Source organism: Polyodon spathula, chromosome 41 (assembly GCF_017654505.1).
Source record: "Polyodon spathula isolate WHYD16114869_AA chromosome 41, ASM1765450v1, whole genome shotgun sequence".
Taxonomy (NCBI): domain Eukaryota; kingdom Metazoa; phylum Chordata; class Actinopteri; order Acipenseriformes; family Polyodontidae; genus Polyodon; species Polyodon spathula.
In genome coordinates, this window is record NC_054574.1 from 3,534,658 (window position 1) to 3,561,189 (window position 26,532).

General features: G+C 42.2%; 1 protein-coding gene across 1 annotated transcript; it reads right to left on the bottom strand.

Moving 5' to 3' along the window:
- Window positions 1-26,355, bottom strand: nup88 (nucleoporin 88). The gene is made up of 17 exons (XM_041236633.1): window positions 26,073-26,355; window positions 25,270-25,439; window positions 20,690-20,815; window positions 19,938-20,024; window positions 19,023-19,199; window positions 16,482-16,668; window positions 15,331-15,484; window positions 14,600-14,698; window positions 12,502-12,592; window positions 11,194-11,298; window positions 10,681-10,833; window positions 9,818-9,943; window positions 6,757-6,822; window positions 5,599-5,679; window positions 4,677-4,803; window positions 935-1,053; window positions 1-480 (listed from the first exon to the last, which is right to left on the bottom strand). Exons 1-17 carry the CDS (start codon window positions 26,304-26,306, stop codon window positions 417-419), a joined length of 2,166 nt encoding a protein of 721 aa, XP_041092567.1. The 5' UTR covers window positions 26,307-26,355; the 3' UTR covers window positions 1-416.
- Window positions 26,356-26,532: the final 177 nt, after the last annotated feature.

Sequence of the window (26,532 nt, forward strand, 5' to 3'; positions counted from 1 at the left end):
TTCCTTACAAAAGGTGTTTATTCTCCCACGAGATGAATACATAAAGTATGTACAAGTGTAGGCGATTCGGATGTATACAAACAACTTCAAACAACAAGGTAGACTTACATTTTTTTTACCTTGTAAGCTTAGAAGCATAATTTTATCCTTGGTAGTTATAAAAGTTAACTTGTTGAATTGTCTATTTAATTTTATAACTATCCGTTAAGTTTCTTTAGTTCTGTGGTATAAGAGCCTTTCTTTCTCAGTTACATATAAACTGCAACTTAGAGACCAAAAAAACTCAAGTACTACAAATACTGAAAAGTTAAAAAGCCAATTGCTGACTAGTTGCATTTCAAATATTACAAATAATCCTGTAATATTTCCTGGTTCTGAGCGCTGGTTTGAAGTGCAGTCTGAACCCAGTGCTCTTCTCAGAAGCTGAAGTGATTCTTGATGTCCTTGATCTGCTTCATCATCTCAGCGATGTGCTCTCCCCTGCCAAACCAACACAAACACTGTCTCAACTCATACATCAAGTGCTCTTGCATACAATGAATAAACTACTGTGTTGCCAAAGATAAGGACCCAGAATTAGCACATGGTCACCACAGTACCAAAAAGGATATTGTGGCCCTGGAGGGAGTCCAACAAAGCCAGACCCAAGTCTTATAGGAATGAGGGTGGGAACTAAATCTATTTAGCCTGGAATAAAGACTAATATAGGAAGGCTTGATTGAAGTCTTGAAAATCTTAAAATGAGTTGACAAAGTTAACCCTAAACTATACTTTAAAGGCAGTACAGAAAGCAGGGTGATGAGCTGGCCGGTCTGGGTGAGGTGTAGCTGGAGGGTGTTTCCACTGACAGGACACACACCCTGTCAAGCTATATTGCCTAAATAACCACCCTAAATATGTGAAGCCCCCAGTCAGTACAACACTCAATACTTACTCCTCCTTGAGAATGCTGAAGACACACGTCCTCTGATGTGCAGTGAGAGACAGATTGGCTTTAGGGACCGACACCCCCTTCTCCATCTGTTTCTGCTGGTATTCTTTCTTCATATTGACCTGCAGGGGGAGGAAACACCCATCACTGTATAATCCCACACTCAACATCCTCAGAACAGTCAGCTCTCATGTATACTGTGAAACCAGCCCTGTGCTTGTACATTTTCTAGTATGTACAGTTGTTACTATGTGAATTTGTGACTCTTAGAACTTGTAAAAGCCTTTTACAAGCTAGCAATGTAAAGCTTAATTTAGTGTTCCAGAACTCCCTGCAGTGTTTATAAGAAAGGCACTGCGCATTGCTTTTGCTGTGTCCCATTCTGTCCGTAGCACAGCACTTTTTTTTTTTATAAACACACACACACACCCGCCCCCCCCCCTCTGGAAAAAATTAAGAGACCACTGCAAAATTATCAGTTTCTCTGGTTTTACTATTTATAGGTACGTGTTTGGGTAAAATAAACATTTTTGTTTTATTCTATAAACTACTGACAACATTTCTCCCAAATTCCAAATAAAAATATTGTCATTTAGAGCATTTATTTGCAGAAAATGACAACTGGTCAAAATAACAAAAAAGATGCAGTGTTGTCAGACCTTGAATAATGCAAAGAAAATAAGTTCATATTCATTTTTAAACAACACAATACTAATGTTTTAACTTAGGAAGAGTTCAGAAATCAACATTTGGTGGAATAACCCTGATTTTCAAGCACAGCTTTCATGCGTCTTGGCATGTTCTCCACCAGTCTTTCACATTGATGTTGGGTGACTTTATGCCACTCCTGGCGCAAAAATTGAAGCAGCTCGGCTTTGTTTGATGGCTTGTGACCATCCATCTTCCTCTTGATCACATTCCAGAGGTTTTCAATGGGGGTCAGGTCTGGAGATTGGGCTGGCCATGACAGGGTCTTGATCTGGTGGTCCTCCATCCACACCTTGATTGACCTGGCTGTGTGGCATGGAGCATTGTCCTGCTGGAAAAACCAATCCTCAGAGTAGGGGAACATTGTCAGAGCAGAAGGAAGCAAGTTTTTTTCCAGGACAACCTTGTACTTGGCTTGATTCATGCCAAAGCTGCCCGATTCCAGCCTTGCTGAAGCACCCCCAGATCATCACCGATCCTCCACCACATTTCACAGTGGGTGCGAGACACTGTGGCTTGTAGGCCTCTCCAGGTCTCCGTCTAACCATTAGATGACCAGGTGTTGGGCAAAGCTGAAAATTGGACTCATCAGAGAAGATGACCTTACTCCAGTCCTCTACGGTCCAATCCGTATGGTCTTTTGCAAACCTCAGCCTACTTCTTCTTTGCTTGTCATTGATGAAGGGCTTTTTTTCTAGCTTTGCACGACTTCAGCCCTGCCCCTAAGAGCCTGTTTCGAACCGTCCTCGCCGTGCACTTCACCCCAGCTGCCGTTTGCCATTCTTTTTGTAGGTCACTTGATGTCATCCTACGGTTGCTGAGTGACATTCGAATGAGTTGGCGGTCATCCCGGTCAGTGGAGAGTCGTTCTCGCCCTCTGCCGGTCTGTAGCTTTGTCGTCCCCAATGTGTGCTGCTTGACCTTGTTCTTATGAAACGCCGTCTTTGAAATTTTAAGGATGGAAGCAACCCGATGCTCACTGTATCCCTCTGCCAGTAAAGCCAGAATTGAACCCTTCTTTTCCTCACTCAAAACTTTCCTTTTCAACTCTTAGGGCATGGTCAATAGTTATTTTTTGATTCCAATTACTTATGAGGTACTACTAGCACTGTTTTGCCATCCAGCTTTTCCTATTGCAAGAGGACAGTGATGACCACAGGAGTGGTTTTTATACTTTTCCTTGTTAAATAAGATTTGGTTCAGGTGATCCCCTAATCAGTACCTCATTCAGTAGAATGAGGTGTGCCTGTGTTGGATTCAACAGACACTGGAATGGAATGGCTGCCATACATGTAGAGATGCTGATTTAAGAACAATTTGCAGTGGTCTCAATTTTTTCCAGAGCTCTGTGTGTGTGTGCGCCCAATTATTTTACCCCTTGATTTTCTCCCCTATTTGGAATGTCCTGTTACTTTTCTCCCCTCAGCAGCAATTCGTCACACAACGAGATCCAAAGGTTCAGTGGAAGTCCTCCGATCCCACAACCAAGCCAGCTTCTTTTACACCCAGGAACTAGAAAGCAGATGTCAGCGAGCTAACCGCCTCTGTGAGGACAAAGGCCAGCCCTACAGGTGTCCACCTGAGCTCACTGGGAGCCTAGCCAACAGGGTTCGCTGTAGCGCAATGAGGAGAAGCAGTCCCTAACCCACAGGAGCGCCAGAGCCAATGTGATGCTCCCTTTGGAATCCCCAGCACAGACTGGACTTGCCCTGCGTGCCGAGTGGCTGTTCGACCCGCTCTGCGCGCCAGGTCGCTGCGCTTCTACCAGGATGAGCAGTGCTAGATTTTTAAATCTGCTGCTGGGGATTCTTGAAACTTTGGCTCTGTCCACACTATGCCTTTAAATCTTACTAGTTGCCTTTCAAACCAGCTTAAAAGTGCTAAATATGGTTACTATCCACATTACACAGTGTTTAATACTGTACTGTGTATCCTCCAATATCCCAAAATGCTTTGTGGTATGTTTGCGGCCTGAAGGACTTGCTATCAGTGTACACTCTGCCCCAGGTATTCATTTGTATGCTTTAAAAAAACAAAAAAACAAACAAACAAAAAAAAAAAAAAAAACACCTGTCCGGACGTCTCTGTTAAACTAGTGGGGAAAATAACAAAATCACAATGTTAAATTAGGAGACTGAAGCAAATGAAATGAGAGTTAAAAATAGGATCGAGGATAATTCACGTAATTTGTTAGTTCTGTTTTAAATACAATTAAAAGGGACCAGAATCTGTTTTGTAAAAACGGAGATTGTTTTGTAATTAACCGCTGTTTCTGGGTGCAATTATGAAACAGAATCAGCTCAATTTGTTTAAAGGGATGTCACCTGATTAAAAATAAACCCCCCAAAACTTCAAGCCCTACTTGTGTGTGTTCACATTTACTTTTTCCAAAATACTTTAGCAATACGGACCTCTTAATATGGGGCATAAAACATAATTTTTAAATAAAATCCAGTGCATGGTGGGATACTATCGCATTAACCTCCACTGTTCATCGCTCTGCTAGGAACTGGAACCGAACTATTCTAACAGTGTGTGGACGCATTAAGCCTGACTCAACATGAAACAGTAATTTAGTCTGGATGCTTTGAGCTGGATTAATCAGAACGGTTTCGAGTACGGCTCTCCAGATTGGTTATGTAATGTGGACGCTTTGAGCTGGATTAATCAGAACGGTTTCGAGTACGGTTCTCCAGATTGGTTATGTAGTGTGGACGCTTTGAGCTGGATTAATCAGAACGGTTTCGAGTACGGATCTCCAGATTGGTTATGTAATGTGGACGCTTTGAGCTGGATTAATCAGAACGGTGTCGAGTACGGTTCTCCAGATTGGTTATGTAGTGTGGACGCTTTGAGCTGATTAATCAGAACGGTGTCGAGTACGGTTCTCCAGATTGGTTATGTAATGTGGACGCTTTGAGCTGGATTAATCAGAACGATTTCGAGTATGGCTCTCGAGATTGGTTCTGTAGTGTGGACGGGCCTTTAAGGATGTTTTTTACAGACTGAAAGTTCCCATGGTCTCTCTGAGGGGTACCTGCTTGATGCTGTTGTCTAGGTGACGGAGCTGGTCGTTGATTGTCAGCAGTTCTTTCCTCATGTCTTTCTCGCTGTCTGACAGCACAGGCAGCTGTGAGCGGAAACTACCCAGGATCTGCTTCATCCTAGAGTGGGCAGACAGGCAGGAAAGCAGTTAGCAACACATATGCTAACAAATGGCAAATGTTAGCAATAAATGTTAGCAATACATATGATAACAAATGGCAACTTTGTAAAGTTTTCTATTATTATTTATTATATGGTATTGGTACGTTAAATTATTAACTTTAGTTAATGTATAATGTAAAAATTATATTCTACATAAGTAACATAGGTATTTTTACAACAAAACCAGGCATATGGCTGTAGCAGGTCGCTCTGCTCGCTGCAGGAGGAGACGTGCAGTGTAGCAGGTCGCTCTGCTCGCTGCAGGAGGAGACGTGCAGTGTAGCAGGTCGCTCTGCTCGCTGCAGGAGGAGACGTGCGTGTAGCAGGTCGCTCTGCTCGCTGCAGGAGGAGACGTGCAGTGTAGCAGGTCGCTCTGCTCGCTGCAGGAGGAGACGTGCAGTGTAGCAGGTCGCTCTGCTCGCTGCAGGAGGAGACGTGCAGTGTAGCAGGTCGCTCTGCTCGCTGCAGGAGGAGACGTGCAGTGTAGCAGGTCGCTCTGCTCGCTGCAGGAGGAGACGTACAGTGTAGCAGGTCGCTCTGCTCACTGCAGGAGGAGACGTGCAGTGTAGTAGGTTTCTCTGCACAGAGAGTTTGGGAAACCTTGAACACCAGCATAGTCCACAAGTCTCCGACTGCCACGAATGGCACAGTACTCAATGTAGTGCTGTCCTTGGCAGTCCTTAGCCTCATTTATGAGGGTAAAATGCAGAACAATCAGCAAAGCCAATCATTCATCTTAGTCTTGACTGTACCTGTTCATGATGACTTCCTGTCGATACTTAGCGTCCTCATACTTATCAGCCAGCCGTTCTGCCATCTCTCTCAGGCTCTTCCTGTACGAGAGAGAAAGAGGGGATGACAGGGAGTGACAGAAGTAATGGAGAAAAAAAGTGATGCTGAACATAATTTGTAAAGGTCAAATATATTGATAAAACCTACAGAAAAGTAGACATTTCAACAGTCACCCGACAAAAAAAGAAGCACATCAGAATCAGAGCTCTCAGTGCGATGAGAAAGTGTATATCAACTGTGTGTGCGACTAGTATAGAAAAAGAAATAGCAAGGCAAGCATGTTTAATCACAATGAAGCGATTCTCCAGATCAACACAAAAATGAAAGTGTGTCACACAGAGGGACCAATCAGATTCTCTCAATAACTTGTGCTAAATAATGCTAATTGGGAAGCGGTTCTCCAGATATATGGAAGGATGTGAAGTGTGAGACATGGACACCTGTCTGAAGATGTGTCTTAAAAAAATAAATACAAATTGCACACACTCATACTGACAGTGTAATCGTAGCTACAAGTAAAACACAAAGCATACCTTCTACTTTTGTTTTCTGTTAGTAGGAGTCACACTTTCTTTTCTTTACAAAAAGCAATTAGTCGTCAAATTCTGAATTTTAAATATTGTCGTCCAGATCTTGCGTTTCGAACCAGTGGAGTCCATCTGTACTATTTTTTTTTTTTATTTTTAAACTGATTTCACCCATTTTTTCTCTCAATTTGAAATGTCCAATTGTATTTTTAGGCTCAGCTCACCACTGCCACCCTCGTGCGAAGATGAACACACGCTGTCCAGCGAAGTGTGTGTCGTCAGCTGACCGCTTCTTTTCACTCTGCAAGCGAGCCATGCAGCCAACCCAGAGCTACAGCGTCGGAGGACAACGCAGTTCTAAGCAGCTTACAGGCAAACCCGCAGGCGCCGGCCAGTCTACAGAGGTCGCTGGTGCATGGTGAGCCGAGGACACCCTGGCTGACCTGAGGCCATCAGTATTTCTGAAAGCTTCTCTCCCTTTTTCCACCCAATCGATCGCAGTTAGTATAAACTCTGTAGAGTTTATTTGCCCTTTTTTAATCAAGTTCTGGCATGACAGTGTCTGTATTAGCCAGGGACTGTTGCACTCACCTCTCCTCTCTGCAGTGTGCCATGTCTTCCAGCTGCTTGTCTTTCTGTCCACACAGCAGCTTCACCCTGCAGAGGGACAGACAAACGCATGAGTGACAGGGAGACGGACAGCACAAGTGCTGTTATTCATACAAACATCAATACTCTTCTGTAGAGCAGGACAATAACCTACACAAGGCACTCAACTACATTACTTCATTAGAAATTGACCAGTTGTTCATTTTCACAGCATCATGGACGATATAACAATATTTACAAATAAATTGACTTACTATTTAAAATCACATTGAGCCAACAAAATAATTCCAGTAAATCTTACCCAATATGTATTGCCATCACTTCGTAGGTCTAACAGTTTCCTATATAAAAAACGTGCACATTACGGTAAAGGTAAATTTGATTTTCTAACAGTAATTACTTGAAGCTGTTAGTGAAGAATATTTATCAAACATCCTTGCAGATATTGTGTATCTTTTATATACGAAAATGTGATACATATATGAAGTGACGGTAATATGTACAACATAAGAACCTAAAAACAAGCACAATATACAAGATCAGGATTATCTACTATTACTTGTGCTGTCCCCCAGGGCTCTATTCTTGGTCCCATACTATTTTCTTTATATATGCTACCAACTACCATTCATAAATATAGTGTAGATTTTCACTCTAATGCTGACAACAAACAACTTTATATTTCTATGGCATCTGGTGACACCACTGCAAGTTGAGCCTCACTAGAGTGTGTTGCTGATGACATTTGTTTGATGTCTCAATTTCTTGCAGTTTAACTCAGATAAGACAAGTGTGGCAGGGTCGATTGCCCTGCACAGTGGTAAATTAGTGTTGGTGTGGTTTATATGTGGGAATGGGTTTATTTTGTGTCGTTTTGGAAGTTGATTTGTGTAATTCAATTATTGTTTACAGACAGGCGCTCGATTGAGACTTGCTGCCTGCTATGCTTGGTTGAGGGGAAGGGCAGCCAGTGCTAGTCCTCAATCAGCAGGTGGGCGGGTCTTGACTGAGTGTCCGTCAGGTTAAAAACATCCGCGGGAGACAGCTCGGGGCTGCTGCAAGGCTGCCGTTTCCACGGTACCTTTGATTTATAGTTTGTGGTGCTGTGTTTTGTTTTGCACTTTTTGTACAGCTTGATGTACTAGTCCTCTGTGCGTTACCATCGCTGGTAACGTCACATGACCACCTTTATAATACTTTCGTTTGTTTGTTAATAAAACCTGCGCGCCTGTGCCGGCGTTTCAACACCACGTCTGTCTCTCTGTGTGCTTGAACAGCGGCGACCCACACGCGTGACACGAGCAAGACCCTGTCACAACAAGTTTTGTTGTTAAGTTTTCAGCAACAACAAGAGCTTGCAGATTCCTTAAAAAGATTTGGGCAACCTGACGTAATAGAAAATAAAAATGAAAAAAAAAACAGTATTTTTATTATCTGTGAAACCCTAGGTCTCTTCTTTCTTTGTCTGATTCTGAGAAGTTAATGCTTTTGTTTCCTCTACACTTCAAGGGTTAGGGTTAGGGTCAGGTTCGGGTTAGGGTTCAGGTTCATTTTCTTTGCTTCCAGTTCCAGGTCACACACTATCATGCTTGCAGCTCGTTCACAGTGCAGCTGCTTGGGTTCTCACTAGAACACAGAAACAGGCTCATATAACTCCTGTGCCGGTCTCACTGCACTGGCTTCCACTGCATTTTACAATTGATTTTAAAATTGTACTATTGACATATAAAGCACGAAATGGCTTGGTACCGGATTATCAAAGAGAGTAAGAGAAGAGACATCTGGTCAGTGCAGAGCTATGCCTTATCTAGATAAAGATCCAACACAATAAAAAAAAAAAAAAAAAAAAAAAAAAAAGCCTCTAATAAACCGCAGAAAACACAGCATATAAACGCTTATTACACAGACTTTTATAGCATACATTTACTAAGGAAAATAATCTGCACAGAACTAACTTGCACTTATTATTCAGAGTCTGAGCTTCCCCCTGTCACACTCAGCTGCACTCAGATACATGTTTCCAGGAAACCTCCCTCAACTAGTAGCATTGAGCAGAATCCCTTCAAACCACAGACAGTGTATTAAATCACGAGGGAAGCCAGCACCACATTCTTGTTTTTTTTTCCTTCATTTTCACCAAGCAAGCTTCCAACGTACTTTAAGACAGTTTCTGAGCTCTATTCTTCGCATTTTTATGACCTTGTGATTGAATGTGTTCAGCCATTCTCTTTGCCTTCGCGGTGGCTTCTGCTCTGCACAGTTCCATGCCAGCTTACATACCAGGATATTTTCTTCATCTCCTGTCCCACGTTTCTTTACAGTTTTCACTTCACAGTCTGCTATTCTGCACAATACTCTTTTAGCGTTTTCGTCTTCCACCATATTTTTTTAATCTAACAAGTAACTGTCACAGTATGTATAGCAAAAGCTTACCTATACTTATTCAATGTCAGTGCATTGAATGACACACACTGTAGCTGGTAAATGAAAGTGCATAGTTGGTGCCAGTCTGATGATTGACAGGCATTTAAAAAAATTAGAGCATTCTAACGCTGCTTCAGGCAATGAGATCTGTCAAAACAGACTGTGGAACTCACTGTCCTTTTCAGTTTGAGATGCTGCGTTAGTCAATATTTTTTAATTAAGATTTATATTTTAGCCTCTTTACCCTTACTCAAACAAAATAGTTTGAATCTACTTTATTTACTTATTTTTTAAATGTTTGTGTACTAACATCATCATTCTTATTAATTTCTTGTTTTTTTCAATTGTTTTATTTAAAGTTATTATTATTATTATTATTATTATTATTATTTTTTTTTTTTTTTTTTTTTTACTGCTACTGTTTAGCATCAACATGGCAGGAACCCCATTCCATACCCACCTCACTGTGTCCTCTGGTCCTGGTTACTGTAACTTTGGAAAGACTTCAATCAAGTCACCCCCACGTTTATTTTTTGTTTTATACTAAATAAATGCAGTTCCATGAACACCTAGGTGAGGGGCCAGGTGTATGAGGGGCCAGGTGTACGAGGGGTGGTACCTGCGCTGGATCTCCTCCCGGGCCAGGTCTTGTTTCAGGATGTACTCGTCACGGAACACCTGGGTCGCACGGCTCAGCAGCTGCAAACACTCTGGTGGGGGAGGGGAGACGTCCTTATTGCCAGACCTGAAAAATACAATCGTTTCATTATGGGATAAACTACTCCCCTATCAGAACCCCAGACAGGGCCACTGCTACACAGAAACACAGCTCTTGGAGAATACAAGCCTTTAAAATAATTGCAGCTAACAAAATAATTGTATAAATTGTATCTGTTTTGTACTTAGGTCTCAAATTTCTGAAAGAAACGATTGTTACAGCAAAAATCTACTTCTAAGGCTAAAGAAAGTTCTCAGTTTCTATGCCTTATTCTCATATCTGATACACTTCCTTGGTCATTTCACCTTAGCAGTGTATTCTGTGTGTTACTGGGTGAAGGCATGCCAACAGGTGAAGGAGCTGGTTGGTTAATGACAGAAAGGAAGCCACTGGATGGGGTGGGGACGATTTCATCCTCCAGTTAAGTGCACCACTAACTCAATGGCTGCAAACAGAGATTTCTTTAGTGTAGTACCATATATTTTAAAATAATAATACATGTTTACTAAAATCATGTGTTTCTTTCTAATTGGACATATGAGACCTGTATAACGAACGGAAGTACACGAAAAGTAAGACTCATGGAATTATTTAGTTAGGTACAGTCGCTTTGAGTTCTGAAACCCAGGACTGTGTGCAGGATTGGTGAGAGTTCCTAACGTAACCACAAGGCACCACAATATGATCAGTCTGCTTGAGAGAGACTGAATGTCAAGCCAGGATTGAGGAACTGAAAACTGGAAGGGGACCTAAATGAAACCTGCCTGAGCAGTAGGGGATTGGCAGAGCCACGCTGCAGAATGTTCCGGATGTGCTGCTCGAAGGAGTCTTCTCCAAAGCCACGCAGTGGGGAGCTGCCCAACTCCAAGCCAGGACGAGAGCAGAGCAGGGGGGGCGAGGGGGGGCGGGTAGCGCTCCTGCAATATCAGAGACACACAGTCAGTCACATGTCTAGCAGGACAGACAAACGTAAAGAGGGGTTTCAGCCTTAATAGGTTAGGGTATATAAAGTTTAAGAATTCTATTAAAATAAATACTTTTAAAAAAACTTCTTCTGAATTAGAAAAAAAATGAAACGGTTTTTGGTTGATCAAGGAACAGTATTGTAATAAAACGTTCAAATTAAAAATCTTATTATGAAAGGCTGTTTTAAAAGGTGCTTTCTATAAATATGTTCAGGATATTGTATTCACAGCTTGACAAACAGGTGTTTAAAGCTGGATCGCCCAGTGATGTCCAGTGATGTATTGGAAGCCCTTGACTGGACAGTGACTCACAGCAGTGGCTGGGTGATGCAGTCGGAGCTGCTGGTAATGCAGATCATGGTGGCTCCGAGAGACAGGTCTGAGACGATCCAGAAGCCTCGAACAGGGGCAGTCGCGCTGGAGGGGAGGGTCAGGGTTAGCTTCACAGAGAACACAAAGTACAGAGCTTCAAGTACAACAGCAAACCCAAAGTGCACAGATCTACAGGCTTCAGTGCTTTGGGGAAGCTTTGTGTTAACAGTCTGCCATTGTAGGTGTTCAAATCAAACCAGCATGGCATTCATAAGCTATAAGCGTGCAAGCAACACAAGAAACATTGGGGCAGCGTAGTGCTACTAAGGTAGGATGTTTGGGTAGTTAGCACTAGTTAACGCCTCCATTACAACACACTGAACAAGTTATACAACATTTACCATCAAAGCGACATTTAGATTTCAAATACAGGCAGTCCTCAGACTTACGACACAATTGGTTCCTGAAAGTCACGTTGTAAACCGAAGCACATTTTCCCATAAGAACAATGTTATAAACTGGGGTTATGTTCCTGACTCTTTGGCCAGATAATATATTTTTACAAAAATGACCCGTTATACTGTACTCATGCCAACATTTAACTCTTTACACTCAGCCCGTTGATTTCAAGGAGCCAATGCCCCGTGGTTACGCATATATTACCCAGGCACCGTAAAAGCCATCTACCTGGCTTGTTTAAAAGTAGACTCAGGGCTTTCCAGTGTGTATATGCGGTACTCCTACCCGGAACTATGATCACCTGAAGTTAAGCCCCTCATCATGTGACAGAGTTCACAGCTTAGGTTTCGTTTTGAGTCAATTGCTCTTATCAGACATTGTTAAGGGCAAATTAATTTAAAAAAAAAAAAAAAAAAAAACAGTTATAAGCATAAAAAAACGCTAAGTGAGCGAGTCAGGGCGACCATGACAGGTACTGCGGTTCGGACACCCAGCATGCACACGACGCATGGCTCGTGTCTCGGCGTGTCATACATGTCGTAAAAAGTCGAAGCAGGGTAATAATGCACAAGGGTCATACGTGCCGTGCATCCTAAGTCGAGGAGTGCCTGTACTCTGAAGGTAGACTGTTTAGGTAGACAGTTCAAGGAGCAAAAGGGGACCATATTCGTATGACAGCACCAGAGCATTGCACGGGTTTATCCAAAAGATTCAACCCAGTACAGAGAAGATCCTTATATATTTAGTTCCCTGACATGAAGACAGTTACACTTGCAGTGGACATGCTGTTTTTATGAAAGTGAGAGGCGTCACAGCCCTGTCAGGGCGAGACTCTTGTTTTCTCCCTACCTACAGGTCAGCGGACGGGTGCAGAGGATGTGCTCCACGATGCAGCGCTGCTCAGCTGCCAGCTCCTGCAAACCGTCCTTGTCTTCTTCATCTAGGAACAAGCATGGAGGAGAGGACGACGACTTCTTATTATTTTACCCGGATTTCTCCCCATGCAATTTAGAATGTCCAATTCCCTCACTATCAACTCTCCACAACACACATATATATATACAGTACCAGTCAAAAGTTTGAGCACACCTGCTTGAAACCAGGTTTTTCATGATTATCTATGCTTTTAACTGTATAAACTTGTCTATAAACACGTAATACTTCATTATGATACGTGTATTTATATAAGCTGATAATCATAAGTGAATTGCATTCAAAAATTTAATTTTTAAATGAAAATGTAAATCTTGTCAATTTCAATGAAATGGTCACCCAAAATAAGGGGATTTCAGTCTGAAGCCCAAGTCAGTTAAAAGTCTGAAATGTGTATAACACGGTGTTAGAACACTGGCTTAAGTATAAAAGTGTCTTTGTTAGATGTTCTCTGAGTTAACTAGCATGTTACCTAGTTACCTTTTGTCACCAATTATTGTTAACAGGTGAAGGTCCACGATTACTATAAATATAGGTAGCATAGGCACAAGTTTGTCATTCCTGAATGTAAGGGAGCAGAAAATGGCAAAATACGCTCAGTTAAGCAAAGAAAAAAGACAGTCTGTAATTACTTTAAGAAATGAAGGTCAATCTAAGACAAATCGCAAGAACTTTGCAAGTGTCTGTAACTGCTGTGGTCAAGACCATCAAATGATTTGAAGAAACTGGCACTCATGAGGACCGAACAAGTTCAGGCAGGCCAAGGGTGACCTCGGAATCAGAGAACAAGTTCATTCGAGTCACGAGTCTGTGAAACCGGCGATTAACTGCCGCTGAAATACAAGCTCAGCTAAATGCTACTAGAAGTACAGATGTTTCAACATCAACTGTTCAGAGAAGATTGCGTGAAGTTGGCCTAACTGGAAGAATTGCTGCATAGAAACATTTTTTAAGAGTGCAGAATAAGAGGAAGAGACTTGCCTGAGGAGTGGAAGTCGGTCTTATGGACCGATGAGTCAAAATTTGAAATATCTGGGTCCAACTGCCGAGTATTTGTAAGATGCAGAGGGTGAGTGCATGAGTTCTGCATGTGTGATTCAAGCACGGAGGAGGCAGTGTCATGGTCTGGGGTTGCTTTGCTGGTGACAGAGTTGGTGATCTTTACCAAGTCCTTGGCAAGCTCAACCAGCATGGCTATCATAGCATACTTCAGAGGCAGACAGACAAGTGCCCTACACCTCTGGGAATTGCTGCAGAAGAGCTGGGAAGACATGTCGGGTGATTTCCTGCTGAAACTTGTTAACCAAATCCCTCGTGTTTGTGAGGCTATTATTAAGACAAAGGGTGGCTATTTTTAGGAATCCAAGATTTAGAGACAATTTTCAATTTTCTTGAACATTGCTTTGATACTCCTTATGTTTCGTTTTTTATATTGTAACGTGTTTTCATTTTCAAGTATTTACAGAAACGTATACGAGGTAAAACATTATCAATTATGAAAAAAAAACTAGTTTCCAGCAAGTGTACTCAAACTTTTGACTGTTACTGTACAGCACAGAGAGCGAAGTATAGCTCAAATCCAAACTTTATAGATAATTGTATAGCGCATTTGAATATAAACAATAACAAGTAGTTATCATGCCGTCAAACACCTATAAATACCTCCAATGTTTTGATTCAAACACAGGCTCCCTTGAGAAAGATATGTACAACATAACGAAACATTAGGCAGCTGGCTCTTTGAGCTAAAATTATATATATATATATATTGGAGTGTGATACTGAATTATACAGTGGTGCCCAAAAGAATGAACAAATGCAGGGGTGACTCAAAGGGTTTTACAATAGCCAGGAAATCAACCTAAAGGGCTGTCAATGTCTCTTATTTTAGGAGCCAATATCTTTTTGGAATATCTCTGCCACGTCACCAGACCTCTGAAGTGGAACGTGTTGGAGCAGGTACTCAAAGTGTAGAAGATGTTCTTATGCAGTTGATGTGTTAATAACAACCAACCTGACTGAAGGAATTTGTGCAGTTTACTGAACCAGGTCAGACCCACACTGTGAACGCCGGCCTCGTGGGTGCAGTGGTACCTTGTCTGGCACAGCGGGTCTGGAATAGTCAGACAGGAGAGAAAGTCAGTTAGAACTTAAAACACTGCCATGAATTCAGCAGAGGAGAAATCGCTGCTGAAACAGTGCCAGAGCATGCATTCAGAGATTTTCCAGTGGGGCTTGGTCCAACGAGCAGTTAGAGAACAAAATTGAACAGCAGTGCATGGCACAGACCTGTGTGTCTCCCTGTGTGTCTGCATGTCACACTAGAGCAGCGCATCGCTATTCCAATTAAACCTGCTCTGTACATACTTTAACACAAGCTATATGAATAATTGCAATAAGCCCATCGCAATGATTTATTACAAATAAAAACAGTGTTTCAAATACTGTGCAATTTCAGTATGCAGCAGATTTAGCTTAAATTTAATTAGGCAAACATTCTTATTTATTGGCCAAATGTTATAATTCAAGCATTTTGAATTATGAAGCATCATCTGGGGGTCTGATTTCCCGATGGTGAATTTGTAAACTTCACTCTCTGACATGCCTGACAGCAAAGCAGCAGTGTTTGCCAAGCTAATAGGTGAGAGCTGCCGTGTCCTGCTCAGAATCATAGGAAGGCAGTTCAGAGGATAAGTTGACCATATCAAAATAAGAACGAATGCTTTTGGGGCGGAGTCCACCTACCTCGGTGCAGTCTGATTGGGCAGGTGAAGTCTGACTCTACAGGCTCCTCCCCATCCTGGCTGGCTGCCAGTTTGAGAGTCAGCTCGAGCTCAACGCATTCGAAGACATAGAGAGAGGGCACTGGCACCGTACCCTGGGGCCAGCGATCACTGAGCTGAGGGGAGAGGAGCCCGGGTTACAGGGGTAAAAGAAGACAGGCCTCCTTGTTGGTCATTACCACTAGAAGTGCACACACACATACATAATTCCAGTAAATCTGACCTAATGTGTGTTGCCATCGTTTCTTAGATCTCTCATTTCCTATATCAAACGTGCAGACATTATAGTAAAGGTAAATTAGATGTTGTAATGTTATTTTATTTTCAAGCTATTAATGCACATTTTAACATGAATTAATTTGTGTTTGATCAATGTTGACTGCGCTCCTTCACAACGGCAAATGCAGCACTGCCAAGAGTAAAATTATTTTAACAGACGATATCAATCAGCTACTAGAAGCTGGACGAGCACAGATGGGCTGAAAGGCCTCCTCTCGTTTGTATATTTTTTTTTATTTAGTAGTCGCCAATTGTTTTGATCATTTTTTCTCCCAATTTGGAATAGCCAATTATTCTTAGGCTCAGGACACTGCTACCGCGCTGACTCGGGAGCAGCGAAGATGAACACACGCTGTCCTCCGAAGCATGTGCCGTCAGCCGACCGCTTCTTTACACACAGCAGACTCACCATGCAGCCACCTCAGAGCTACAGCGCTGGAGGACAGGCAAGCCCGCAGGCGCCCGGACAGACCACACGGGTCGCTGGTGCACGGTGAGCCGAGGACATGCTGACAAACATTCTTTCCTGTAATAACCCAATTAACTGCTTCCCTAAATTGACAGACCTGCTTTTAGTCAGTAACATGATCCAGAAGCAGAGGTGAAATGACCCAGGAAGTACAAGCGCATCAGATACTCTGTGAATAAGGCTCTCTTGAAAGCAGTGCTACTTTTCTTTAAAAGAAATCACGTTTGCTAGAACATGTTTCTTTCAAAACTGAAAATGCAAGGCCTATAAACGAAGTGCAAAACAGGTAAGCCTCATGCAATTACTCTGTTGACTACAATTACTTTAAGCAGCGGTCAATGCCAGCCGCGTCCCTTGGTACTCACTGCAGTGTCTTCCTCCTCCTCCCCCTCCAGCACCACACAGTGATACAGAGTGCCGCTCTCAGTGGCGATCACCAGGATGTTGGGCACGCAAGGCAGGCACAGCACTGCGCAGGCGTCGTAGCCGTAGTTATCCTCCGCCGCAGGGTGCATGGGCAGGGGGCCCACAGGCTTCCCCAGACTCCCTCCACTGTGCAAAGAGCACACAGAACCGTTACACACAACTACACCAGCACCTTGACCATACAGAGGGGCACACCTGCAAAATTTAATACTAGCCACCACCCCATTCAAGACAGTGTGGTTAGAATCAGTGTTGTAGTGTCTCACTATAAGCAGATTACATTTCAGTAACTTGTAACGATAATGGTTCATTTTTCAGACAGTAAAGAAATGGAATAACGGATTAAAGATATGGCAACAGATGTGAAAAAACAACATTTACTTTTCTACATTTGAAAAAGGACTATGGCTAATGCAGAGCGTGGAAATCAGAAAGCGCTTCAGCAGGTGAGCGTGCTCTTCATATCATCTTGCTGGAGGCGTCAGGGGTGGGAACGAGCGGGTTCGACAGATGGATCTTCACCGAATGTTTCGATCTGCAGCCTGACCAAACAGCAATTTGGAACTGTAACTGCGGTAGTTATTTCAAAGTAATAATTGACTAACACTTTCCTTCAAGTAACTGTAACAGTAACTTCCCCAGCACTGGTTATAATGGGCTTGTGTTTCCCGTGCTATAATAAGGTATGAATTATTACTGGTGATGAAATCCCGTGAAGGTGATATAGCGGAGGGAGGCAGCTGTACGTACCCAGGTCACACTTCACACATTTCTTCATATATCTGTTGAGTCTTTTATCAAATTGTCATGAAGCTTGACAATTCTGATTCTATATTATTCTGTACACGCTGTTGCTATGTGTCATGGTCATCAACGCAATCATATTGAAACTGACTGTGAACGTACAGCCCGAGGGGATAAGAAGAAACCAGCTGTGAAAAGGAGCTACACTGGGGATGGGGATTTCTGTATAGTTTAATAATTACAGGCACTACATTTACTGAACCATTATTATACTTTACAAAATACAATGTGCCACTGGCTAATAAAAATGCTTACTGTACATAATACCAAAATTGAAGCAATACGTAAAGAACAATCTCGATACTATTGGACAATGCTTCAGTAACTAGCTCTTTATTAATCTCGATACTATTGGACAATGCTTCAGTAACTAGCTCTTTATTAATCTCGATACTATTTGACAATGCTTCAGTAACTAGCTCTTTATTAATCTCGATACTATTTGACAATGCTTCAGTAACTAAATCTTTTTAAGAGGAAGTGCAATACAAGCACAGTAAGCATTAAGCACAACTTCTGCATCATTTCCATACAGCAATTCAAACACTAGGATGTGATTTACCAGTACATCTGCTGCTTGTGTAAGGCATACAGTCAGGCTCGCACTTAACAGAGCCTGGGACTGGCGGCCGGGCCTGTCTCTGCAGGTCGGTGGATACGGGCTGGTATCGCAGGTGGTTTAGCATTGGCCCTCTGCTGCTCATGTATCTCAGTCTTTTATTGCAAAGTGTGACATTTACAGTTTTAGTGCCTAAATGTCCTCAAACAAAACTTTTTAAAATTGATTTTCTTTCAAATCAGACTGGAATTGTTGAAGTTTATTGGCTGCAATCTCGTTCCTGTTCCGTTTGGTATTGGCTACTTATTAATATTAACACAGCAGTTTCAGTATAAATAATTAGATCATCTGATTATTAATATTAACACAGCAGTTTCGGTATAAGTAATTAGATCATCTGATTATTAATATTAACACAGCAGTTTAGGTATAAATAATTAGATCAGTAGCTCTCCAGCAGCACTGGCTATACTTCTAGTACCGTACTGAGCTGGATTCATGGGTTTGCAGAGATCCTGAATTTATAAACGAGTACTCTGTCGAAACTGACGGGTTTCATTTGTTGTTGTATTGTTGTCTAGTGGAAAAACTACTAGAAAGTGTATTTTGAGAAGTGAAAGCATGTTTAGCACGCAGGCGGTACAGCAGACTAGATACACTTCTGTGATACTGCAACTCACTCTGACAGTAGATACAAGCAACCCTCTTTCTAGCCAATGAACCGTCAGAATTTTTTTTTTTTTTTTTTAAACTAACGTCCCATTCACAAGTCCTTCAGTTTGAGTGTTTTGCTACATATTTTATATTCAAACGATGACTGCACTCATTCAATCCTGGCATGCACTAAAATGGTGCCACAGGGAATTAATTGGAGTATACTAGGAGGGACAAAACAAGGGTGCGATTAACATGTTGAAAAAATGAATCTCAAAAAATGTATGCGTCAATCACAGAAGGTAACTGTGATTAATTGACAGCCCTACTTGCTATAAAAGATTATAAGGTTAATCAATTAGTAATTTTCAAATCAATTATTGTAATAAACAATTACACATGGCCATCCCTATCTATACTCCCAGGTCCTTGTCCCTGTGGTTGGTTTTGCAGTGGAGCTGACCTTTGTGCCAGGCTGACATAGCTGAGGAAGGTCTCTCCATTCTCGTAGAGGATGTAGAGGGGGTACGCCAGCACGTCCTCCCTCGCTCGCTGACCCACGAGCTGCTTAGGAGCCGGAAGCCTGGGGCCAAAGTCAAAAGCTACAGCGATCTCCCCCAGTGAAGCTGCATAGGACCGCCTGAAACAAACCCAACACAATGACATCAGAACTCACTCCGAGAAGACTCAATTAGAAGATACAGATTTGTTTTAAAGCTCAGGTGTGTTCAATCAAATGTCCTTACATAAAAGTACAACACCTGTGCAGGGCTTGAAATTTGCACTTAATTTCAGAACTGCCCTTGTTTAGATACATTATTAAATTGCCCAGCGCAAGGAGTTTGAATAATCAGCCCCTGAGAGATATTCATTACTCATTTAGCAAACAATTTTATCCAAAGCGAATTACAGAGACGAGGGGATGAACTATGCATCACACCTGCTGCTGCACAGTCACTCACAACAGGACCTCGGTTTCACGACTGAGGGCAGGACTACTGTTTCATGTCATGCATTAAGAAACATAAAACATAAATCCAATAACTGTAAACACATGTGTCTCTATGAATAGAAGGGGCGTAACAACCCAAGTCACAAGATCAAAAGCACAACAGACCTCACTGTAGTTCACCAAATGCATGACTTCATACCTACCTAGCCCATTTCACTTTTTGTGTTTTTACAAAATTGATTATTTAAACTTATTATGCAACATAGAGGTAGCCCATCAGGATATGCATCGTGACACACACTGTATTGTGACATTACTGTATTGCGACACCCCTAATGAAGATCCCTTCATTTTTGGGAGCAAAGTATATTGTGCCTGCAGAGAGCAGCACGTGGGCTCCTATGAGATGAAAGGCCCCTCACACACCCTCTTGTCCGGACAGCACTCTCCTCTTCAGGCTGAGACAGAGAGAGGCTCTTTGCTGGGGTCTGTGGCTCCTTCAGACTGTAGCATCTGAGAAGACAGCAAAACAACAAGGATTCAGGCACTATTGCAGTTAAATACACATAGCAAACAATCCCAGGAAATCAGACCTAAGATGTATTCCATCACTTCATAGATATTTTCCTATATGAAAGAGGCACACATTAACTGGTGAACACACTCATGCTGCACTTCCCGGTGAAGGGACGCATCTGGATTCTGGGAGTTTTGAGTCCTTGTAGGAAAAACAATTCTGAATGTATTGTTTTGACAACGGCTCTTCCTATGCACATTTTTTTTAAATATATATTTCTGCCAAAAAAAAAGATAAATTAAAAAAAGAAACCTAACTGCTTGCCATTTAATTTCTTCACAAGAACTCCCAGAAGTGAGACGCACTGGCTCGTACACTACCAGCCATTGCTTCCCTTCTGACTGACGTGTTTTCAATAGCGACTTCATTCCTTCATGTGAAAAGTGCTGTCTGAGACCAATGAAGTGTGACATTCAGTTTCAGTTGTCTATGAGAGAGTCAATCACAGTTGTTTTTGTTGTGGTCTTGGATGTGGTGTTGACTCTTTTTAAGGAATAGGTGAACACAGCTTTGCATGCAGCTCCTTTCAACACTGGGCCTCATCACAAAAACAAATACAGATACTGAACTTTGACAGGAATGAATCCCAGCTGGCTCTTACCGGAGGGAGTTGTCAGAGGTAAGCAGAACTAAGTGGAGCTCTTCAGTCTCACTGGGGTACCAGGCAGCTTGTCTCAACGTTAGAGAGCCAGAGCTGGTGAAGAAGCGCTCAGCTACTGGGATAGTCCTGAAACACACAGGGATTAGTTAATAGTAGCAAAGAGGCCTGGAGTCCAGCACTAGTACATGTGTTACAGTCATCATATGTACATAAAGACATAATTTCCCCTGATTCTCATACTCTCAATAACTTGTGCTAGAATATCCTCTTTCACTCTCAAACACACATACCTGTGCATATTTATTAAATCTTGGTTATAAAGTCTTGCGATTCTATAGTTTGCACTATAGCCTCAGAAGTCCTTAACAACGTACATATACATAGCAACCGTTCACAGCAACGTACATATGCATAGCAATGGCTCTGATCTGTGATGTTCTCATGCCATGCCACTAAATAAAATAATGTTGATTATTAAAAACAAGCTTTAAACTAAAAAGGTGCTAAAAAAAAAAAAACCTTGATGAAAACATCTACTGCCACCCTTAGCAATATCTCAACTCCAAAAACACAGACTTACAAGAGGCGAGAAAGACAAGCGTCAAGAGCAGAGAAAGACAAGCGTCAAGAGCAGAGAAAGACAAGCGTCAAGAGCAGAGAAAGACAAGCGTCAAGAGCAGAGAAAGACAAGCGTCAAGAGCAGAGAAAGACAAGCGTCAAGAGCAGAGAAAGACAAGCGTCAAGAGCAGAGAAAGACAAGCCTCAAGAGCTGAACCACCTTCTGAGAGAGTTCTGCGCTGGTACACAGTTGGTAGGAATACATACTGTCCGATCCCATTTCATTTTTGTTTTTTAACAAAACAATTTCGTGACTAAATGACCACTTCACATCAGGACCATCACAGGCACCACGACCTGCATATAGACTGCTATGTATCATATCGTGACATTAGTGTATGGTTACACCCCTACGTGGATATATGCTTCTACACTATAGAAGAGCACCTGGTACAATATTCTAAAAGAGCAAGGCACCATGGCAATGAATTACATAAGACATGTGTACAAACCCCAACACTTGCTGCACCGTTTAGCACAGTGGTGGCCAATACATGCATCGCGATCCACGGGGGCACCGTTAAGAAGCACTAACATATCAGCATACAACAGTTTTTGTTACGGTTGATGGGGAGAGGCTTCTGTGTTGTCCAATAGCACAGATGAAAATATCCAGACAGTTTCTGCATATGACACAAAAAATGCTTGTGTGAATGTACATTTTAATTTAGGCGCGTGTGTACGGCTGGAAATTCCAAAAGGTTGACAAACAAGAAGTGATTTTATTTTAGCTGAAAGTATAAAAAAAAAGAAATCAGTCAGATCTAACTCTCACAGCTCAGTGGTAATGTACTTTGGGAATGTAGTTTCTTGGTGTCCACTGCCCACTGTTAATCACACATTAAAAACTACAAATCCCATACCTCACCAATGTCATCGATTTATCAGTGCGGTGGCTACTCACTTCCAGACAATTTGAAAACTTGTCAAACCAAGATGAGGAAAATAAATTATTTTCACAAGATTGGAAAGGTTTCAAAATAAAACCACAATGAACAAAATTCAGGTATGTCAGCATCTTTACAAGAAATAAGCAATGAAGGAAATCTGAAGATGAAACCGAACATGGAGCTTCGAGAAGGGCTATGTTAGTTACAGGGTGTTCACAGGTATAAATTGTAAAAGAGCATACAAGCTCAACCAACAGTGGCTAAAAGATTTTCCCTGGCTTAAATTTGACAATGTTAAAAAAAAAAAAAAATCCATGTTTTGTCAGGATGCAGGGAACTGACAGCAGACAAAACTGCATTATTTTTAATTTTTTTTATTTATTTACTTATTTTTATTTTGTCAGCGCCAATTTTTTTACTCCCCAATTTTGTACGCCTAATTATTTCTGTATCCTCGGCTCACCATTTTCAACCCTCCCGCCGACTCGGGAAACGGAGGCTAGAGCACGCGTCCTCCGAAACGTGCGTCTGAAAATCCGTCATTTTAACTCTGCAAACCCACCTCGAGGCCACCAGACCTATAGTGTCGGACGACAACACAGATCTGGCGGCTCCACTGTAGAACCACATGCGCCCTATCGGCCACAGGGGTCACCAAACCGTGGATTACCCTGCCAACCTAAGGCCTCCCTACCCGGGCGGCGCTCAGCCAATTGTGCACCGCCCCCTAGGAACCCACAGTCACGGTCGGCTGTGACATAGCCTGGATTCAAACCTGCGATCTCCAGGCTATAGGGTGCTTTTACTAGCTGCGCCACTCGGGAGCCCCACAAGACTGCATTTAACAGGAAGCCAGAAGTTCAAATGTGAAAATATATTAAAACAGTGCTTCAAAACAGCACGCAATCAATTAAATTGAAAATAAGTTGTCCATTATAATTTTTTTTGATACAAAGTATTGAACTGCACAGTGTTATGTAAGAAAGGTAGAAATTCAGTGCGTGCCTAAATTTAACTAAGGCGCACATGTGCCTAAAAAAAAGTAGCACCCTTCCTACAGCAGGTTTCAAGACTCAAATGAAAAATGCTGGCAAGTTTCTGTTTTATAACTACCTAGGCTTAATTAAATATGCTTTGATTGCACTTTTGTTACGTTTTTGTTGTTGTGGTTGTTTTGATTTATTATTGCTCTCTTAAGTATTGGACACTATTTCATTAAATCCTGCTCATAATTGTTGGTCATAGCTTACTGGTGGATCGTGGCGCCTGTTGAGATCCACCAAAGTGTTTGGTGCGTTGGCCACCACTGACTTAGAACGTTTCAATTCTACACATGCTGGTTATAAACCAAACAGCTCAAGCAAAGGGACTGAGAGGTCATGTTAATCTCGATATGACAGGATCATGCTCAGCAATAACAGATAGAACATTCTTTCAGATAATAAGGGGAGTGGAATAACAGACATGTAAAATCAATGCTTTGCTTTTCAATGACACCACATGGCTTTCTTTTTTATTGTCCCCGCATTCTACGGTATTTGAATAATTCTGAGTGGCTAGTGTAGCCCACGTTATGTCTATGGCGGGCAATCAGAGCTGAAGAGCAGCTCTTGAGCTCAGGTATCCTTAACACAGACAACTCCCGATCATTTAATACACACACGCTTTTCAGAATGTAACTGCAATAAGAGCAACTCACAGTTAAAGAAGAAGACTAAGAATTAAGATCACAAACGCTAATAGTTTCAGGTTTTCTGTTGTTCCATCAATTTTGGTTACTTTCAGTATCTGCACTACCTTGCCAATATCATCAAGAAATGGCCAATAACAAAAAAGCATGCTAATGCTGCTGTACAGTAAAGCTACGAAGATAAGCTGAAAGAACTGAATCTATTTAGCCTAGAACAAAGAAGAATTAGGGGGGGTGTTACAGGCTGGCTTTAGTGGTGACGTCAGACCAGAAGAAAACTCACAGCACTGCGAGTGATATGTTAAATGCGCTTGCTTCCACAGGTTTATTGAAAAACAAATAAAAGATTTAAACAAAAACAGCACACGGCACTTGATGCCAAAATAAACAGACAAACAAAACGGACTAACACTTAAACAAACTGTGGACTCAGAAAAATAAACACGGCGAGTCAAAACAGTTCTATTTACGTTCTTTTACTTTATTTTGCTCTCCTCTTCCACACCCGTTCAACACTCACCAAACACACCACCCCGAGTGAGTGAAAACATGCTACTTTTATGCAGCTGTACCGAGACTCGATTGCTAATCAATCATTCAATTGGAGTCTTTGTACAACTGCACGTGAATTAAGTGCAATTTCCTGTGCTCACATTTTACATTTTACCTGCACGTGAAGTGCTGTGCAATCCTCGTGCCTAAATACAAATATCCATTTTAAATCCCTTGTGTTACACAGACCCATACATATCCTGTGTACCAATGACTATACACCAACATTAACACACCACACGCAACACACAGCACACAAATACACACAGGGACGGAGCACATTGCCACAGGGGGATATGACTGAAGTCTTTAAATCTTAAAAGGAGTTGACATAGTTACCCCACACCAATACGTTAAGTGCAGTACAGACAAGACACTTCTTACACTTCTCACACAGAATGAGGGGATGGAATGGATTACCTAGTCATGTTGTTGAGGCAGAATCACAGGGATCCTTGAAGACCCGACTTGACAAACCTTTGAGATTAATCAGCTACAAGGAACTAGACGAGCTTGGATGGGCCGAATGATCTCCAGTTTTTCGTACATTTTCCTGTCCTTTAGCTCTAAAGCACGTCAGTAAACATCGACACCCATGTCTTGCATTTACACTTATCTTCAACTATGTGGGTGCTGGAGACACATGGGTTTATATATGAAACTAAAGGATATGCAGCATTTTCTCAGAAAACAGTGTGCCTCCAAGTACATGTCCAGGTGCCTGTTATGAATACGGTAAGAAGCTTTCCACTTTACACCTTGGGTAAAACCACAAGGAAACAAGGGGGCAGAGTTTTCAAATACACTAGAAAACAAGGGGGAGTGCATACTTGCAGTTGACTGTGCGGCGCCCTCCTTCAAACTCAGACCTCTTGCCCCAGCGCTGAGGTAGTTCCAGCACACTCACTCCTTTGTGCCCAAGCAGAGCCACATGGTACTGCGTGGGGCTAAGCAGAACCTGATGCACTTCGAACAGCGGCGGGTTGATGCACAGCAGGGTCTGCAGACGCAAAGCAAACACAGTTACAACAGACAGCGTGAAATGCCTTGAGGAATGCTGTCAATATTTTGCACTTGTCTTATAATTGTAATGAAGCCCAGTATTAACATTACAGCAATTAACATAAGCTTTTGCTAGAACCAGACTCACCAAGCACTCACAGGAAAGAGCGACTCACTCAAGCACTCACAGGAATGAGCTATGACGACAGGCTGAATAAATAAGAATTTGGGGGGACCTGAAGTCTTTAAAATTTAAAAGGGTGTCCTGTCCACGTTCAAAACTGTGCAGCAGGTATTAGGGACCCCACACAGAGTGAATGTGGGGTCCTAATACCTGTTGCTCAGGAAGTGAAATTTTAAGGAAACGTATGGTCCAGTTGTTAAAAAAAAGGGCTTGTAACCAGGCAGTCCCCGGTTCAAAACCCGGCTCACTCACAGACTCACTGTGTGTGACCCTGAGCAAGTCACTTAACCTCCTTGTGCTCTGTCTTTCGGATGAGACGATGTAAGTGACTCTGCAGCTGATGCATAGTTTACACACACCCTAGTCTGCATAAGTCGACTTGGATAAAGGCGTCTGTTAAACACACACATATATATTACAGAACAACAAAACAAAACGTCAGCTAACCTGATAATGTTCTGGAACCAAGTCTGTACTGTTAAGCTGCCGCAGATTCGTGGTGTAAAACGCACTCTCCGCTCCGTCCCACACAAACAGGTCCCCGTCTAAGCAGAAGGTGAGATTCTTCGCCGGTTTCCTGCCGCTCCCGCTAGGCTCAAACTGCAGGTTTTCACGAAGCTTTGCAAATAGAGCATGGGCCTGCAGTTTGCTCCTCCATCGCTCTCCAGTACACGCAGCCATGTTTCCAGTCACAAATCCAGGCTAGGGTCCACTGTCGCAGGAAAGTGAGGTTTTGGTTGAACGAACCAATAGACACACGCTTACACAGGCGGGGGGCAAACAAAAATGAAACTACGTTTTGCCAAGTGTCGCTGTGGAGCGCTATGGGATTTGTAGTTTGTGCGCACACACACACATCCCACTGCCACCCCATAAATATATATAAAATAAATAACGTTCATTGTTG

What these genes read in the sequence shown, in the direction of transcription:
- nup88 (XM_041236633.1), bottom strand. Translation starts at nt 26,306, where the DNA reads ATGGCTGCGTGTACTGGAGAGCGATGGAGGAGCAAACTGCAGGCCCAT. An exon ending in AGTGCTGTCCGGACAAGAGG is followed by an intron (nt 19,200 to 19,937) that starts GTGTGTGAGGGG and finishes GGTTTGTTTCAG; the next exon opens with GCGGTCCTATGCAGCTTCAC. An exon ending in CAGGAAGTCATCATGAACAG is followed by an intron (nt 4,804 to 5,598) that starts GTACAGTCAAGA and finishes TGCCCACTCTAG; the next exon opens with GATGAAGCAGATCCTGGGTA.